The following is a 16,806-nucleotide window of genomic DNA, read 5'->3' as shown; positions in this document are numbered from 1 at the left end:
GTGCCCTTTAAATGCTTGCATTATACGTCAATAAAGTTATTTTCAAAATGAAAATCCGAAGAGGAGGGCAGAATAGGAAGTTAGAGCACTATCGTTGGCTTTGAAGGTATAGAGACTATAAGCCAAGGAATGTGGGTAGGTTCTAGAAGCTGAGAATGATCCCTGACAGCCAGCAAAGAAATGAACAGTCCTCTAACCAGTTGGAACTCAATTCTGCCAACATGAGTATGTTTGGAAACAGATTCTCCCCCATAGACTCCAGCTAAGAGCCTAGGCTGGCTGGCATCTTAACTTCGACCTTTTGAGATCCTTAACAGAGTACCCAGCTGAGATAGCCAAGAGTTCTGACTTACAGAACTTTGAGATAATAAATGAGTGTTGTTTTAAGCTGCTAAGTTTGTGCTAATTTGTTATGGCAACAATAGAAAACTATTATAGGCCCCCTTTCCATTTCTCTTACTTTTGCATAGGTGTTTTAATACCTAGAATGCTGTGCTCTTGGCTGTTCACATGGTGATTTCTCTCTCATCGTTTAGTTCTCAGCTTTCATGTCACACTTTAGTAAGGCCTTCCCTGTCCACTCTACCTAAAGTAGTACCTACCCCAACTTATCCAACTCTCACCTCCACTCTGGTCCCTGCACTATTTCTCCATTTTCTGTTTCTAACAAGAAAGGGTAGGGAAAGGTGTGCAGGAAAGAGCCAAGCAGACCTGAGTTGCTCAAATTATGTACATTCTTAGAAGGGCATGCTGGTACGACTGGCTCTTGACTGGCTCCTGGGAACTGAGGTCGTGGAGTATCCTTACGTACTAACTGATAAGGATGTTTTATGTGCTTTGAGCCTTGAACCACTGTACCAGCTTATCCAGACAGTTTGTGCAAACAGAGTGATGTATGGTGAACACCTGCCTTTCTTCTGGGGCCTGGAATTGCAGTAACTGTAGTCAATTAAGAAGGCACTTGTGCCTATGTGACCACCCTCCAATAAAAATCTTGGAATCCTAGGCTTAAGTGAGCTTTCCTAACAGAAAACATACCACACATGTTGCTACAGTTTGTTGCTGTAGAATTAAATGCACCCTGTGCAACTCCACTGGAAGAAGACTCTTGAAAGTTCATTCCTGGTATCCTCCAAACTATACTCAATGTACTATTTTCCTTTATTCATCCTACTTTGTATCATTTCCCATAATAAAACATAGCCAGGAGTACACAAGTCCTGTGAGTCCTTCTAGGGAATTTCCAAACTTGGGGCAGTCCTGAGGACTACTGACAGGGTATGATTACATAGGGAGTAGCATGAGAGAGATCTTAGTGAGACAGGCTAGACAGGATGGGCACCTCTAACAAAAAAGGAAACAACACGAAATTCTGCGACGGTCACAGGATCAGAGACAAGCTAAAACAGGATTGATCCAAGATGGAGGAATAATTAACCTAAAAGTGACCCCAGAGTTTCTCATATGATCCTCTGGCAAGTCATAAGATAGTAGGGTACTCGTCGTGCATCTGATGACACGACACTTCTGAAATTGACTTCTAAGGCCAAAAAGGGGGAGGATCACCATTTCCAAGAAAACCCTACCCCTTATTCAGAAATCTAATGAACATTCTACCAGGACCCTCCCCAGGTGCCTCTCTTAACCCTTGATAAAAATATAAACCCACCCCCTAGATTCCTCAGGGCACAGCTCACCAGAGCTCTTCACAAGTCCTCTCAGGGGTATACTTTTTCCTTTCTCAATAAACTTGTTTCTTTACTGTCTGTCCTCTCTATCTTTCTCCAGATGAAGACAAGAACCTGGAGGCTTAGAGTTGAGATCCTCTTTTGGAATTCCCCCAACCAGAGTTGATTTGCATCATTAAGGTAATGGAATAGTTCTGTATCTTGACTGTGGTGGTGGTGGTTATAGGAGTCTACATATGTGATAAAAGGACACAGAAATATACATACATGTTATATAGATGTCAATTTCTTGGTTTTGATATTGCACAATAGTTATGAAAGATGTAATCATTGGAGGAAACTATATGAAGAGTATACAGGATCCTTCTGTATTATCTTTGTAACTTCCCATTAATCTGTAATTTCAAATTAAAAAGTTTTTAAACAATTCCACTTAAATTTTTAAAACTAAAAACACCTATATTGAACCAATGTGTATCAGACAGTTAAACATACCACTCGGATCATTTCTATTTTTAAGTATGAAAACCAAAGCAAGCAAGTAAACCATCACAAGTGCATGTCATGATTTGAAAGGCTATGTAGTGGTAATGACAACTCTGTTCCAGTGGAGCAGAGCATGTATACTCAGCACACTCAGATTAGGTGTCAGAGCTATATAGACAACATATCCTTTTAGTTAGGGAGAAACATGGGGATTAATTCTGAGACTCAATTCTGTCTTTCCTGGGCAGAAAAGATCTAGCCCTAGTCAGTGGGGCCACAACCCAAAGGCAACCTACCATCACCAATGCACCCAAGAGGGGGGTCAGAGGGGCCACACTGGTTTGAGCACTGCACTCCTAAGAAGTAGGTTTTTACTGAGGAACCTGGGCATAAAGAATGAATAATTTGATTGGCTCACTCACATTAGGAAAGACAGTAAAAAAAAACCAAATCTCTACTGAGACAGTAGAGATTCCTGTGAATTCCGTCCCATGGCTAGGATTTAATCTGGGCTGAGGTTCATGAAAAAGAGCCAGAGTAATACAGAACCCAGAGTTCTTCCTTAAGGCTCCATATGCAAACCAGATTCACCTCATTTACAAAAGGGAGAAAAAACACCTTGGAGAAATGAGTAGCTTCCCACTATCCACTTTTGTGAGAGTCCTGCTTCCTTCCTATTCTTCGGTTCAATGTCATGTCCTCATATATCATTCCTCTAGGCAACTCACCTGGGGTTTATAGGTAACATCCAACCAACTCTACAAAATGACAATATCCTTTGACCTCAGTTAAAAAGTAAAACTTATAGGTAAGTTTTCTGCCTTAAATATGCTTTTTTCCATTTATAGTAGTAAAAGTTGTTTACTCTATAACAAAACAAAAGAAAAAAAACTCCCTAAAACCTGAGATATACAGGCAAGTAGAAAATAAAGTAGCAAAAATAAAAACATAACCCAGAGACAGCCAATATATTTTCATAGTGCTTTCCCTACTCATCACTCATGCATTTATTCAATAAATACTTAGATATTAATTTATGCTACGTGACAGACACCTGGGATATAAATGTAGTAAAACCAGTTTCAGTCCCTGTGGTGCTTACTGTCTAGTATGGGCAATATAACTATATACCTAGGTTTGAAAGAAAAAAATTAAAATACTATAAACACTGAATAATTATTTAATTTTAAAGTTTCACAAAAGAATTCATAAAAGAATTTATGTGAAACAAGCTAAATATGTGTACATAAAATTTTTAGAACACTTATAATAACCTAACAATAGTAAGTTAGGAAATACAGCAAGATCTCATTCACTATGTAATCAAAATGTAAACACACAGGAAATATTTTAATAAAAACATTATGTGAGCTACACAAAAATGAGATATGAGGGAGAAAAAAATGGCATAGATGATAGAGGCTCTGTTCATCCCTTGGACAATCAAATCAAAGTAGTGACAGAAACAAGGAGCAACAGCAAGGAAAAATCGCCTGAGATCTAGACAAACAAGCCATACAACTAAAAAAGCATGCTGCCACGGCAGAAGGTAGGACAGGGTGAGGATGCACGGCTGCCTGGTCTGGAGCAGCTGAGTGAGAGGAGGCTGTAGCAGCGGCAGACGCCTCTTAAAGTAGCCGCGACCACAAGCAGATTTCGTGGTGATGGACCTGCTCGCTGTGAGTACTAGTGCTGATTAGGCTGTATGCAGGGGGCACAAGGGACTTACAGGGAGACATTGCCGGAGTAAGGACCAAGGTGACTGGCTTTGTACAGAAGTGCCAGGTGGTATCCACTGTTCCCTGTTGAGCCTTCCCTCATACCAGTGTGCCTGACAACAGCACTGCCAAATCCTTGAAGTCATCACACTGGATAACAGAGGTCACTCTGCCCAGAGGATTCCCTGAAACCCCGCCTCCCCCAACTCTGGGCCCCACCCAAGCCACATCCAGGTATATCCTCAGCGAGTCAGGTGCTCCTTGTTGAGCAATGCCTAAACTCAATAAACAAGGTTGGAATAACTGGTCAGCAATCTGGTACCCCCCAAATTAATTACAGGCATCTTAAAGAGTTAAAAATTTTAAATACAGATGAAAAATAATAAAAACTAAAATTAAGCATTTATGGAAGTTCTAAAGAGGTGCAGGTTATCTAAGCTTACATGGTACAGGAGAAATCAAAAAGGAAACAGATTTGAATACATTAATTGAAACTTATGTCTAGTTTTTAAAAGGTCTCACTTAGAATCAAAACAGAAAAGCAAGTAAGACACTAGAAAAAATATTTCAAATAAATAGGACAATGAAGTATTTTATCATACTTAGAAATTATACTAATAAGAATTTGTAAATTTCTGATACGTAGGATAAAGATATGAAGAGACCATTCACGAAACAAGAATAGCTTCTTAGAAAGATATGAAATGTCAAAAGGTTTGTGCATTTTAAATTTTAATATATACTACCAAACTGGCCTCACAAAAATATTGTTCCTATTTATATTCTCACCTACTATGTATGAGAATCTACTTTCCCATGAACTCATAAACACTACATTATTAACCTTTAATTTTTGCCAATCAGAAACACTTCTTGTTTTAATATGCATTTCCTTAAAGTTAACCATCTTTATATTTATTGGCCACTAGTATATATTCTTAGAGGAATTTAACTGTTCATGTTCTTGCTCATTTTTGTCATCCTTTGTTCTTTTTATATTATCTTTTAGTCCTTGACTTTAATGTTATGACACCATAGTTTTAATCAGATACTTAGTGTTTCAAATCTGTACCCAAATTTCACCAAATTTCATATCATTTAATATATTGCTTCCAAAATGAATGTGGATGTCACATTGTACAAAACAAAGTATCCAAACAACTAGCCTGCCCAAATAATTCCAAATTATAATCAAACCTCTGGGATAGAATGCAGAATTTATGCTGCTGGAATGAGCAGAGCAGCATTCTTAAGGAATGAGTTCTAGACAATAATTTTCTACTGTACTAAATAGTACCCTCTTCAATTAGGTGAAATTGACTCCAATCTGAGCATACCATTCCCCAGGCTGATAACTCAAAATTACATGCAAAGAGTCTGGCTGTGCTAGTCTACTTCTACCATGCTCTACCCTTCTTTCACAAAAGCGGCGAATTCCCCAATGGTCAATTTATTCGACAATTGACCAAAAATTATCTCTTAACTCCACCTAAAGTGACAACAAACTGCAATATATAAAGTGGTTTCAACAATTAAAGGGTTTTTCTGCCCAGTTATATCTTAGTTTTAGCTTCCCAGCAGCCATTTCACTCTGTGGCTGGGCAAAGTGATATATATATATACACATCTCTGGGAGAGGAGATACACAAAAAGCAATTGCCTGGATTGAAAATGTATTTATCCAGATTTGCTAAATGGCTCAGCTTAAATACTTTTTAATTCAATGATTGGGATTGACTGGGACAAGGTCCTTAGAGAAAGAAACACACAGAGACCATGTGGCCAGAAGGCAGATTGGGGTGATGCAGCTGCAAGCCAAGGAACTCCAAGGACTGCCAGCAATCATCTTTCTTAGAGCCTTCAGAGAGAACATGGCCCTGCTGACACCTCGATTTCAGATTTTTAGCCTCCAGAATTACAAAAGAACACATTTGTTGTTTTAAGCAACCCAATTATAGTAGTTTGGCACAGCAGCTCTGCAAAACTAATAAACCATGAAATAAAATGGCTGTAAACTCTATAAGTAATTAAAATAAATGAGTTTTCCACAAGTTGACACAAAACTGTGGGCCTGCAGCATCACTTGCTCTTTGTAAATAGGGTAATCATGTATCTCGGTTAGTAAGAACAGTCTTGGCTTATGCCTGTTGTCCTGGAAACCCTATGATTCTCAAAAGTAACCTGCTTTTGATAATAAATCAGATGGTCATCTTATTCATGAACAAGCCTAGAATACCCTTCTGTTTGTCTTCCTTCAAATCCCACCTTGTTCAAATAACACTGATTCCCCTTTTCCCACTGATAGAATAATTCTACCTCTCTGTATTTACAGTAGTTTATAAATACAGCTATTGTAACACTCACATTCTATTATAATTACTTGCTTACGTGTCCACTATATGTTTGCAGACACATAGCACAGCACTAGGAATAGAGTGAATACTCAACAGATGTTTTCTAAATTTATTAGATGATTTACTTAGAAAACTGACAAAGTATCTGCATAGACAGTTTTCTTTCACTTTTGTCCCTTACCCACTCTCCAGGGCCCAATGAAGGTAGTGATACAAAATCCAACCTCCTGCTCAGTTTTCCTGCCAGTATCTAAAAACTTTAAATTTCAAAAGGATCTCAACTAATTTCTCAAGCACTATTTTATTTACATATAAATAAATAAGTTGAGATTATATATATATATATATATATATACGTGTGTGTGTGTGTGTGTATAATTTATTCAGTTAATAGACGAAGGTACTAAAAAGGCAAAATTTTTTTCTTTAAGGAAATAGACTACAATTTCTTATAAGTAACAAAAAGAAAAAAATATGTCTGCAATTTGTTCCCAAATATGTCCAAGAACAAAAGTAGGCTCTTGTAAGAAAGTAGTATCTACCTAATACAGTTGCTATTCATAGGACTTAAATACTAAATTTCAATATTGTCTCTGTCATCAAATATTCTATTTCCTGAGGAAGGTAACATATCATAACAATGTTTTGTAGACACATCAGCAGTTAGCATACAGGAATGCATACAATGCCATGTGATTATTTCTCATAAATATTTAAGATATGTTCATATGACTGTACAACATTTGAAACCCTAGACGAATAAAATCTACACACTTATCACACTACAATCCCAATTGCAATGGCTAATAATTCATACAAATAAAAATATAATCCAATCTGCTAAGTAGAAGCCAAGTATATTACTTCCTGAGACACTACTTATAACGGACTTTAGACATTCCATTTCATCAGCCAAAAGTTTTGTTTTCGTTTTCCATTTTTTATTTACAACTTCTTATAGCCTATTCAAAATTTTGGTCACTAGCCCAACTCATTTTTCAGGAATGCATTTAAGAAACAATGTCAAAAGCTCTATGGAAAGGCAATTAAAGAACCACTATATTACCTAACTATATTTAGGCAAGGACAGTTCCACCCATTGTTTACTGATTAAGGATGAAGAAGGGTGTTCTCTACTCTCTGTAGGAACTATAATACTTCAAAATAAAATGATCTGGAATTACCTGGAATAGTCTCATATGAAAACTCACATAAGTAATGGTTTACTTATCTGTACAACTCTAATGAAACAGAATTCCTAATAAAACAGAATGAGATTTAAGAACACATACACCTAGCAATGTCACTCACTACAAAAGTGTAACCTAATTTCATCCCAAAACATAGCAGTGAGATCACCAGCTAAAGTTCTATTTTAATATATAACTATAAACCACTTTTTCCAGAATGATACACTATCTTTATAAATACCATGTGGCTTTCCTGATCTGAGACAAATTAATAGCAAATTTTTAAAAATATGCATTTTATGTGCAACAAATATATAAAATAATATTCTCACTTCTCTAGTCCTGGTGGATGCCTAGATGTGTGTTTTCTCCAGCCTTACAAACCATGGCCAAATGCCCTGAACATGTAGCTCCTAGCCCATTTTCTGGATTGGAAGATCTAGAACTGCTCAAGGCCTTTTTGTAATGGTGGGTTCTGCTATGTGCCAATGTATTTACTTCTATTAACTGTATAGGTCCAGCCCCATCTTGTGGGCCCACAGCCTAATCCACTTCAGATAATATAAAGTCATAGATAGGTGCAGACACTGTGTCAATCAGACTACCCAAGTCCAAATCTCCAGCACCTCGTGTATGACCTCGAATGAGTTACTGCTCTGAACCATGCTTACATTTTTCTTTTAAGGAGGAAGAGGGTAAGGGGAGAGGATGAGAAAATGCATGTATAGAGTTTATTGTTAACATAGCACCTGACTCATGTTAGCACTCAATAAATCTGAACTATTATTACTTAAAAGGATAACTTTTTAGCTTGTGCAAAATATAGATCTATTAATTTGATTTAATGGACATTCCATTTAAGACCAAGGGATGTGTTCCCTTCTTAAAATAAATTATATGCCTGGACTTTTAAGTCAATGCTCTCTGTGTTGGAGCTAACACCCCAAACCTACTTCTAGAAATGAATCTTAGGTCTGTTGTTTGGTATTCCCCTCAGCCCATCTTTGTGTAGAGGGTAAGTGACTTTCATTTAAATATTTGTCCTTGTTAGACTCCTCCATTTCATACCTTCCACCCCATGATAATGCATGCATGCTAAAAATATGGCTCTGTGATTAACCAACAACATTAAAAGTATATGCACTAGAAAAACTTGTCGGGAAGCACAGACTCTAACGCCACTGCTGGTGACTTCATAACAAAAGCTCTACTGAGAAACAAAATATTTATGGAAGGTAACCTGAAGAATGTGCAAACCCTATCTACTTCTCTAGATACCTAAAACAGATCCTTTCAATTGAATCATTCTACACATTGTAAGCACTTAGATCACATTATTTTTCCAGCACTGCAACTGCTTTTGCTGAGTTAGGTTTTGATGTTATGTCATCACCCTACACAAAGAGACAATGAGGACTTTTACTTAAAAAAAAAAAAAAAAAAAAGGAAAACACAACACAGTCCTTTGACATGCATGCATCCTATTTACTTAAGGATGTAATTGCGGAGTTTCTCAATACAAGTCTTTGGGAATCATAAGGAGAAGTTGTTTTTTTCTTAACTGAACCATGAAACTGATTACATATTTCTCTCTCAACTGGCTAAAAAAAAAGCAGTAAAATTTGTGACCCCTAACAAATACTTATGACTTCAGTCCAAGTACATTGTGTATAGATCTTGTTTCCTTCTCGTCTTCTCCCTCCATTCTGAATTCATCACCCCTACTTCTATATGTTACCAAGAGTATGCACATGTATCTTTGTAAGTCATTATGAATCTTTCCTGGAACAAGATGTGATATAAGTAAATGATATGCTCCACATAAAAAATATAACACAATAAAATATTTTCTTCCATTTTATGAGTTTAGTTTCTAAAGGCATTATCTTTTTTGTGCTCCAAAAGGAAAAAGAAAGTGTGTTAGCAAATTTTATGTCTAAAATTAAGAAATTTTAACAGGAAATACAAAAATAAAACACTTCATTATGTATTTTTAACTTTTATGTTATCTTCCACAAGGAGATAATGGGCAAATTTACTATAAAACAAAGCAAAACACAACACAGTCCTTTGCCATGCATGTTGTATTTTCTTAGGGAGGTAGTTGAGGAGTTTCTCAAAGTTTCTCAACTTTGAAGCACATAAAAAACTGTGAACATATCCCTATTTAAAAATACCCCAAAAGCCATTTTTTGTTTTAAAATGCATGTCAAATCACCATAAATGTAATTACAATTATTTATTCTGAATGGGAAGTGACTAGCTTCAAAAATGATTCAGAAGATTTCTGTACAACTCCTCTGAGTTGTCATGTGCCTAGCATAGAGAATACTGCCAACCATTCCTTAATGTGAGACAGCAAGACTTTAGAGCACCAAAGGCTCCTGCTATACCACTGTTTTAGGGAAGTCAGCAATCTCCTTGCTGTCTTTTGGGGAAAATAAAAAGGTTAAGACTCGGTGTGTAAAACTTTACCCAAACATCAACTCATACTTATTCTGATCATAACTTCTAACTACATATGTATCTAACTGATTATAGTCACAGTTCTTCACTCTCCTTGTGACCATAAATGAGGTGTGCTACCAGAAACACACAAAAAATGTTCACAATAAAAATTACACTTTCTATCCCACCAACAATAACGTCATCAAAAACAGGAATCTCAGAGTAATTTGAAAACAGCACCATAGAAGCACAGCCTTTTCTTAGAGCATTTTAGCTTTATCCAAATATCGAAGAGATAAAATATGAACCATGTAATATTAAGTGGGATAAAAATATGTCAATTGTCCTTTTTCCTAAGTGTTTATTCAACAATAGTCTAGCTTATTTCAAAGTATTTCAGTCATATGAAATAACACAATGTTTCTCTAATGCTTTATGTACGAAATGAAGATTTAATAAGACTTGCAAAACATTTGGCCTCTAGTGTGAAACTTTTGGTTTTGGTGTGACAACTTTATGAGTTAAGAAGCCACTCAATAGCATTTCTATTCTGAGACACAGAATAGATAGGTGTTATGTGACACAGGTATTGCCTACATTTTAGGAACAGGTCATCTCTCCTAGAAATGCTTACTTTGCAACCAACAAAAACACATGTGCCAAAAATTAAACTCACATTGTCAAGACTGAAATTCTATGTCTCTAGCCAAAGACTGACACACGTAAATCAAACAGATCTTAGTTCTTTTGTATGTAGATACTGAAATAAATACTGATTAAATTTTTCACTGAAAATCAACATCAGAAATCAATGAATTCTCATCAAATCAACAAGTACCTATGGAACATTTGTGAATGTCTAACTTGGATTGAGAATGCAGAATTTCTGTTTATAGAAGTTTACAAATTAGCAGGGTCAGTCACTCTTATGAAAAGAAACAGTAAATAAATAGACTATTCAATTCAAACACTGAATAAGCAGAAAATATTAAAATACCAAAAAGCACCTCATCGAGCACAGTATTGGACACAATCTTCGCCAGCCACATAGCAGCCTGTGTGTAAGATCTACACAAAATTCCTTTTTAACTGCTCAGAGACTCTCCTTAAAGCCCTTTCCTGGTTCTGGCATCATCACGTAAAAGGCCAACCTCCAGCATCCTTGCCCCTATCGGCCACGAACCTCTGCCCTGCACTTTTTTACTTTTCAAAAACCACCTCCACGTAGTTCCTGGCCTCTTTTCCTTTAGTTTCCCCACTCCTACATTCCGCCTACCCCTAAAATTCCCACCTTACTTCATTAGTCTGAATGTTACTCATTCTTCAGACTTTCAGAAAGGTATTCCCTGATACTTTTTACCACTCTCCACATCCTGCAGTCCCTCGGGGTAAGGAGGACACTTAGGGTGCTCTATCAGCTCACAGTACTCACATTGTATTCAAAGTATCTTTGCTGTGTCTCCCTCACCCCCAAATTGTCTAACTTCTAGAAAGAAGAAACAGGACTGCTTCCAAGGTCAGTAAAAATTCAAATCCTGAACACTTCTTAAATCTTCTGCCTAAGAACCAGTAACTCTTAAAAAGGTTAATGTTATTTATTAAATGGACTAACAATACAATAAAATCTTCTGGCATCTTCGACATGCTTTCTTTATAAAACTATTTTAATTAATACTTTTTTAAAGCAGTGTTAGGCTTAGAGGGAAAAAAAAGTACAAATATTTCTTAATCTCGAAAGACAAAACTCTTCAGCGCCAAAAATAATAAAAAAATAAAAACTACTACTCCCCAAGTGATGCTGTAAACTCGTACTGGAACTCAAACTCGTTCTAATCTCAAGGGCAAAAAGTGCCCATCAGCGCCCACTGACACATTTCCCAACCACAGGGCTTGGTCACCAGAGCTGAGACACTACCTGGAAGCAGAGACTTCGGCTCCTAACCCCAGGCCTTCAACCATGGAGCGAAAGTTAGAACTAGTCTTCAAGTCCCACCGCAACTTAAGTCAACACCCTCCCAGCACCAAGACGTTCCCTCCTCAACACTGACGCGGGTTCGCGAGGTCCCGGTTCCTCTGCCAAGGCCAGGTTGCGATTTAGGTCCGAGCCTCCAATCCAGATGGATCCGCGAGGGCCCCAAGACACGACCTGACCGGCCTCCACCACAGGTGTCCCTTCGGACTCCGTGAACTGGACAGTAAGGCGGGAGCCGGCGAGAGGGAAGCCGTCTCACGAGGGCAGGACGGGTGGCAGGAGGCGGCCAGGAAATGATAAGTGTCTGTCCGTCAGAGTTGGGCTGGGCCGTCAAGAACTTTGCGACGAGCGCCTGACACGGGCAGGCTGAGCAGTAGGAGGATTAAGGGGGCGGGCGATGGCCTGGGACCGGCTAAGGCCGCGCTCCCGGGACCCGAGTTGGGATGGAGGGCGACAGGAGGCTCCGAAGCGAAACGGCCCGGGCCGGGTGGACTGCACGGACGAATGACCCAGCATCCCCCGCCCGGACGGCACCGCCGCCCCGCTTCCCGGAGCCAAGAACAGTGCTGCCCGCGGCCCTTGTCCTTCAGCTCCGTACCTCGTCTAAAGACCAACAGGCGTCGAGACCGCCGCTCTCCCCGCGTCGCTCGAGTAGATCCTGGATCTGCTAGTCCACAACCCGCGCTCACAGGGACCCTCCCGCTCTCAAGACCCGCCCCCGCGAACGCACGTCACGCACGCACGACGTCACTTCCGGGGCCTTGGGCCTTCGGTGGGAGGATACCCTTACTGGTTCCCGGGAGTCTGTCCTGGGTGGAGCGGGGGCGAACCCAGGGATGTAATGACAGCACTCGCAATCCTAGAGGGAAGGAGAAAGAGGCATCCTGGAGGCTTACCATGGAGTGCTGACTTGGAGCGTTCGGGAGCCTGCGAGAAGCCGGCGCTTCTGTCTTTTCCTCAGCCCTCGCTTCTGGGAGCTAACTCTCAGTTGCCTGAGTCTCTGCCATTTCGATCCTGCCTGGCCGTGGCCCATTTTACTAACGTGGAATAGGAGGCGGGAGGCTGCAATAGAGGGGGAGTCACTGGGCCAGAAGACGGTTGCCAGCACTTAGGGAATGAGGCCGCCTGAGAAACTAGTGAATCCGATCCCTTCACGGATCTTAGGATTTTAAAAGCGTTCGAATTAAAGGACTTTAAAGAAGTTGGTAGATCCAGAATCGTTTTTAATACCTGAGCTTAGTTAAACTAGAAGTTAAATTTACCACTATCACACAGTATTAATGATTATCAATGAAATTCAGTTCTTGTGATTCCCATTTCAGAAATGCGTTAAAAAGCAAAATACAACTGAGTAAAATAAGATCTAATTGGCTTTATTAAGCAATTCATGAATCAGGCAGCATACCATCTAGGAGCTAGAAGGGCGCTCTGAGGGGCTTGAACAAAATGGACTATTTTTATAGGGTGGGGCAAGGGAGTAATTAACAAAAAGGATTATATGGCAAGTTTTTATCATTAAGATTACCTCTTCTTTCTATGAGGGACGGAGATGGCCTATGTGACTAACTATGTTACCCATGCTTGAGGAGAAAACTCTAGACTGGTTGTCTAAGATTATGTTTCTTGGAGAGGTTGAAACCAACTATGTCAGTTATTAAATCTAGGGTGGTATCATAGACTTTCAGCGCAAGTGACACCGATTGGGGCCCATAGTTTTCTCTTTAACTGTTGGAAATAGCAGCTGCCTCTGTATCCCTCGGTAAAAGAACTCAAAGAGTCTGGAAGCTTTGGCTATAAATAAATAATAGATTTATTCGAGGGTCTTAGGGTTTCGTAAATTGGAAACAACTAAGCAATACCCAGAGTGGTTTTAAGAAGAAAGAATAACAGAGTTTTTATAATAAAAAGTACATTCTGAAGAGGAATCAGTCCTGCATTCTTAGCCTCTGGATTGGTCTGAGATGGTAATCCTCTAGGTGACCAATGGTATGGATCCTGGATGGCAGGTGGTCTGGATACATGAACTTTCCTAGTCCTTCAGGGGGTAATCAGAAGGTTATCTGTAATTTTGATGTATATCTAGGCATTGATGCAAGACTAGAAAGCTCAAAAGTTTAAGTTACCAGTCCAGTTAAAATGAATAGAATCATTTCCTTATGCCTCAACCTATTTGGTTTTAGTAATTTAGCAGCTTAGCTGTAGTCAATCTTGTCGATGTTAAGTAATGTCCAAACCTGTAGAGAATTTTTGAGTTTGAGCCAAACTGACAATTGCCAGAAGCAAAATCTCAATGGATTGATAAAATGATCCAGGTAATGGCAGTTTTGTAGCTTATTTTATACATTAGAATAAAAGACATAAAGAGGGTTACATGAAATCCATTGGTGGTAGATTAAGTGAGTGGGAGAAAGCAAAGCAAGGAAATCTTGGGGATTGGATAAAAAGTAAAGTGGAGAGACACGTCTTTTACATTGGAGGGTACAGGATGGTTAATAATGAACATTTATAGCACATAGAGATGGCATGTGAGGAACAAGGTAAACATGAGAGTTTCTGTGGTCTTGTTCTCTGGTATTGTGGTTGTAATGTAAGGAGGAGGCAAGAGAATTAGAAATGTTAATCAAGCCACAATCAGAGACCGTAATATGCTGATCAGCCCTGCAGTCAGCCAGGAGGACATCTTCAGAACAGAGAAAGATTTCTACTAGGATTGCTAACAGACCATTCTCCATACCTGTGAAGGGGAACCAGGAACCAGGAGTCATTCCCTATGGCTAAACCATGGGAAACCTATGGCTTAAAGGCTGGGAACTGCCAGCAGGCCTTTTACTCTACATATTCTTACCTTTTCATGCTACATACCCTTCCCCTTCCTCACTGTTGTCCATATCAAAGGAAATGAGTTAACAAAGTCTTTTAAACAATAACTCACAGGTCTACGGCCGTGCCACCCTGAACATGTCTGATCTCGTCTGATCTCAGAAGCTAAGCAGGGTCAAGCCTGGTTAGTACCTGGATGGGAGACTACCTAGGAATATCAGGTGCTGTAGGCGTCTAAAAACAACAACAACAATAACTCACAGGAACTAAAGAATGATATATAAACTGAATTCCTTGAACATTCAATATCCACCCCCATCCCCCCACTATCTTTCCAAGCCTCTCTTGGTCCTCTCGCTCATTCTCTGTCTCCAAGAGGATATCACACTTTCTGTGGAGTGCTACTCCTTTTTCTAATAAACTTTCTTTTGACTTAACTTTGGCATGTGTGTTGAATTCTTTCTTCACTCTCGGCCAAAGGACTCTTCTACTCTCGGTACAGGGTTTGGTGTCCCAGTCGCTTGGGGAAATTTGCCCTGTCCTGCATCAGTTGTGCCCTGAGGGGTCTAGAAAAGATTACTCTGACATTTCAGAGGTCTGTTAGGTGCAAAAAGACAATAGACAGGCTCACTTAAGGTAAAGATTGACCTTTGTCAAGGAAGCTAGGACATGACTACCTACCATGACCCATTTTTAGCTACAGACTTTTATGTTCGGGCCATCCTGTTGTTGCCGGAAAGCTATGGGCTCCAGTGATCAGGTTCTTATTCCATGAGAAAAAATTCAAAGGCAAGATGAACACTAAACAGGAAAGTGCAAGATTTACTAAAGCAAAAGTACACACTTGGGGGTGGGGGTGCAGCCATACTTAGGAGAGAGAGTGAGTGAGTCATGCCAAGATGAACTTTTCTCCTTGGAGACCAAGACTGGGAAAACATGGTGCTGACATAATCTCGTTTTCTCCTCCCAGTGGGCAGGGAGCTTGTTTCCCAAATTTTCTTCTTCATATGGTGTTTCTAGAATGGTCGTGGTGTCAGGTGCATGATAGGAGCTGCAGTATTTGCAATGCAGATGAGATTATAATATTATAATTAGCTGAAGATCATACCTCAGCTAAAGATGGCATCCAGGCTGAAAAAGACCAGTTTGGGCTTATTTGCTCAGCTGGGGCTAAAGTGGGGAGGTCTGAGGGATGAAAAAATTTCCAGAGCCATATCCTGGAGGGGGAGAGGGTGTCCCTGTACTACCTGTTCTGCCTTGCTAAGTGGTAACTTTCAATCTCTGAGTTTGTAGGACCCACCATCCTGGCCTCCATTGAGTTCGTCATGTTTAGTATGTGGCCCCTTTTTTGTCCACACTCCATTTTATTTCTTCACTCTATTCCTCACCTGGATGCCGTATATGGCATACAGTACAGTCATAACAGGAGAAATAAATAGGGAGAGAGAGAGGAAGAAGAAAGAAAGGAAAGAAGAGGAATGAAAGAAAAGAAGGAAGTGAAGCAGGACAGGTAATTCAGGGACACCCCATCTGCCCCTAGGATATGGCTTTGGAAATTTTTTTCTTTCTTCAGACCGCCCCCTATTTAGCTTGGGCAAGAGTGGAAAAGCCAAAACCGGTCTTTAGTAGGGCATGACCTTCAGCTAATTATAATATCATTATAATCTCATCCGTATTGCAAACATTGCAGCTCCCATCATGCACCTGACATGATGACAGTTCTCAAAGCACCAAATGAGGAAGAAAATGCAGGAAACTGAGCTCTCCACCTCTAGGGCCCAAGCCTAGCTTGAATCAAGGAGATAGAGAAGAGAAAAAACCATTTTAAAGAAGCAAAGATTTTCACGGTTACAGCAGCAGCAGCTACAACAGCAGCCCAGAAACAAGGCTAGACAAACCCAGAGAGCCCTGCCAAAGCTGGACCAGAGGCAATAAAGGAAAACTAATAAATTTGGTTAAAGTTAAAAAAAATAGAAGAGGAAAACTAGAAAAGAGGAATAATGTGGAAGCTAAGAGGAAAAAGAGAAGACCAAGGGATTGATTAGGAGTCAGATTTCCCAGAAAGGTTAGATAAAATGAATCTACCCAAGAAAAATGAAAACATATTAATGGAGTGGTGAAAGTAGGCAT

General features: G+C 39.5%; 1 protein-coding gene and 1 pseudogene across 6 annotated transcripts in view; one reads left to right on the top strand and one right to left on the bottom strand.

The window, feature by feature from the left end:
* The window catches only part of RABGEF1 (RAB guanine nucleotide exchange factor 1), a 55,002-nt gene extending 42,412 nt beyond the window's left edge, over positions 1-12,590 (bottom strand). For 2 of the 6 annotated variants that reach the window (XM_016138525.2, XM_016138527.2), the window contains exon 1: positions 12,455-12,590. Coding sequence is in view for 3 of the 6 variants with exons in the window: in XM_036225876.1 (XP_036081769.1) it covers positions 11,800-11,843 (44 nt within the window). In the remaining 3 variants the exon portion in view is untranslated. Of the gene's footprint in view, positions 1-11,799; positions 12,408-12,454 lie in introns of those variants that run through there. The other 4 variants (XM_016138526.2, XM_036225876.1, XM_036225874.1 and 1 more) reach the window with 4 other exon arrangements.
* Positions 12,591-14,790: 2,200 nt separating this feature from the next.
* On the top strand, positions 14,791-14,909 carry LOC118607359 (annotated as a pseudogene).
* Positions 14,910-16,806: the final 1,897 nt, after the last annotated feature.

The sequence above is a fragment of the Rousettus aegyptiacus genome, unplaced genomic scaffold (assembly GCF_014176215.1).
Source record: "Rousettus aegyptiacus isolate mRouAeg1 unplaced genomic scaffold, mRouAeg1.p scaffold_m13_p_8, whole genome shotgun sequence".
NCBI lineage: Eukaryota > Metazoa > Chordata > Mammalia > Chiroptera > Pteropodidae > Rousettus > Rousettus aegyptiacus.
Note: the sequence above shows the minus strand (reverse complement) of the source record. Positions and strands in the feature narration are given on the sequence as shown.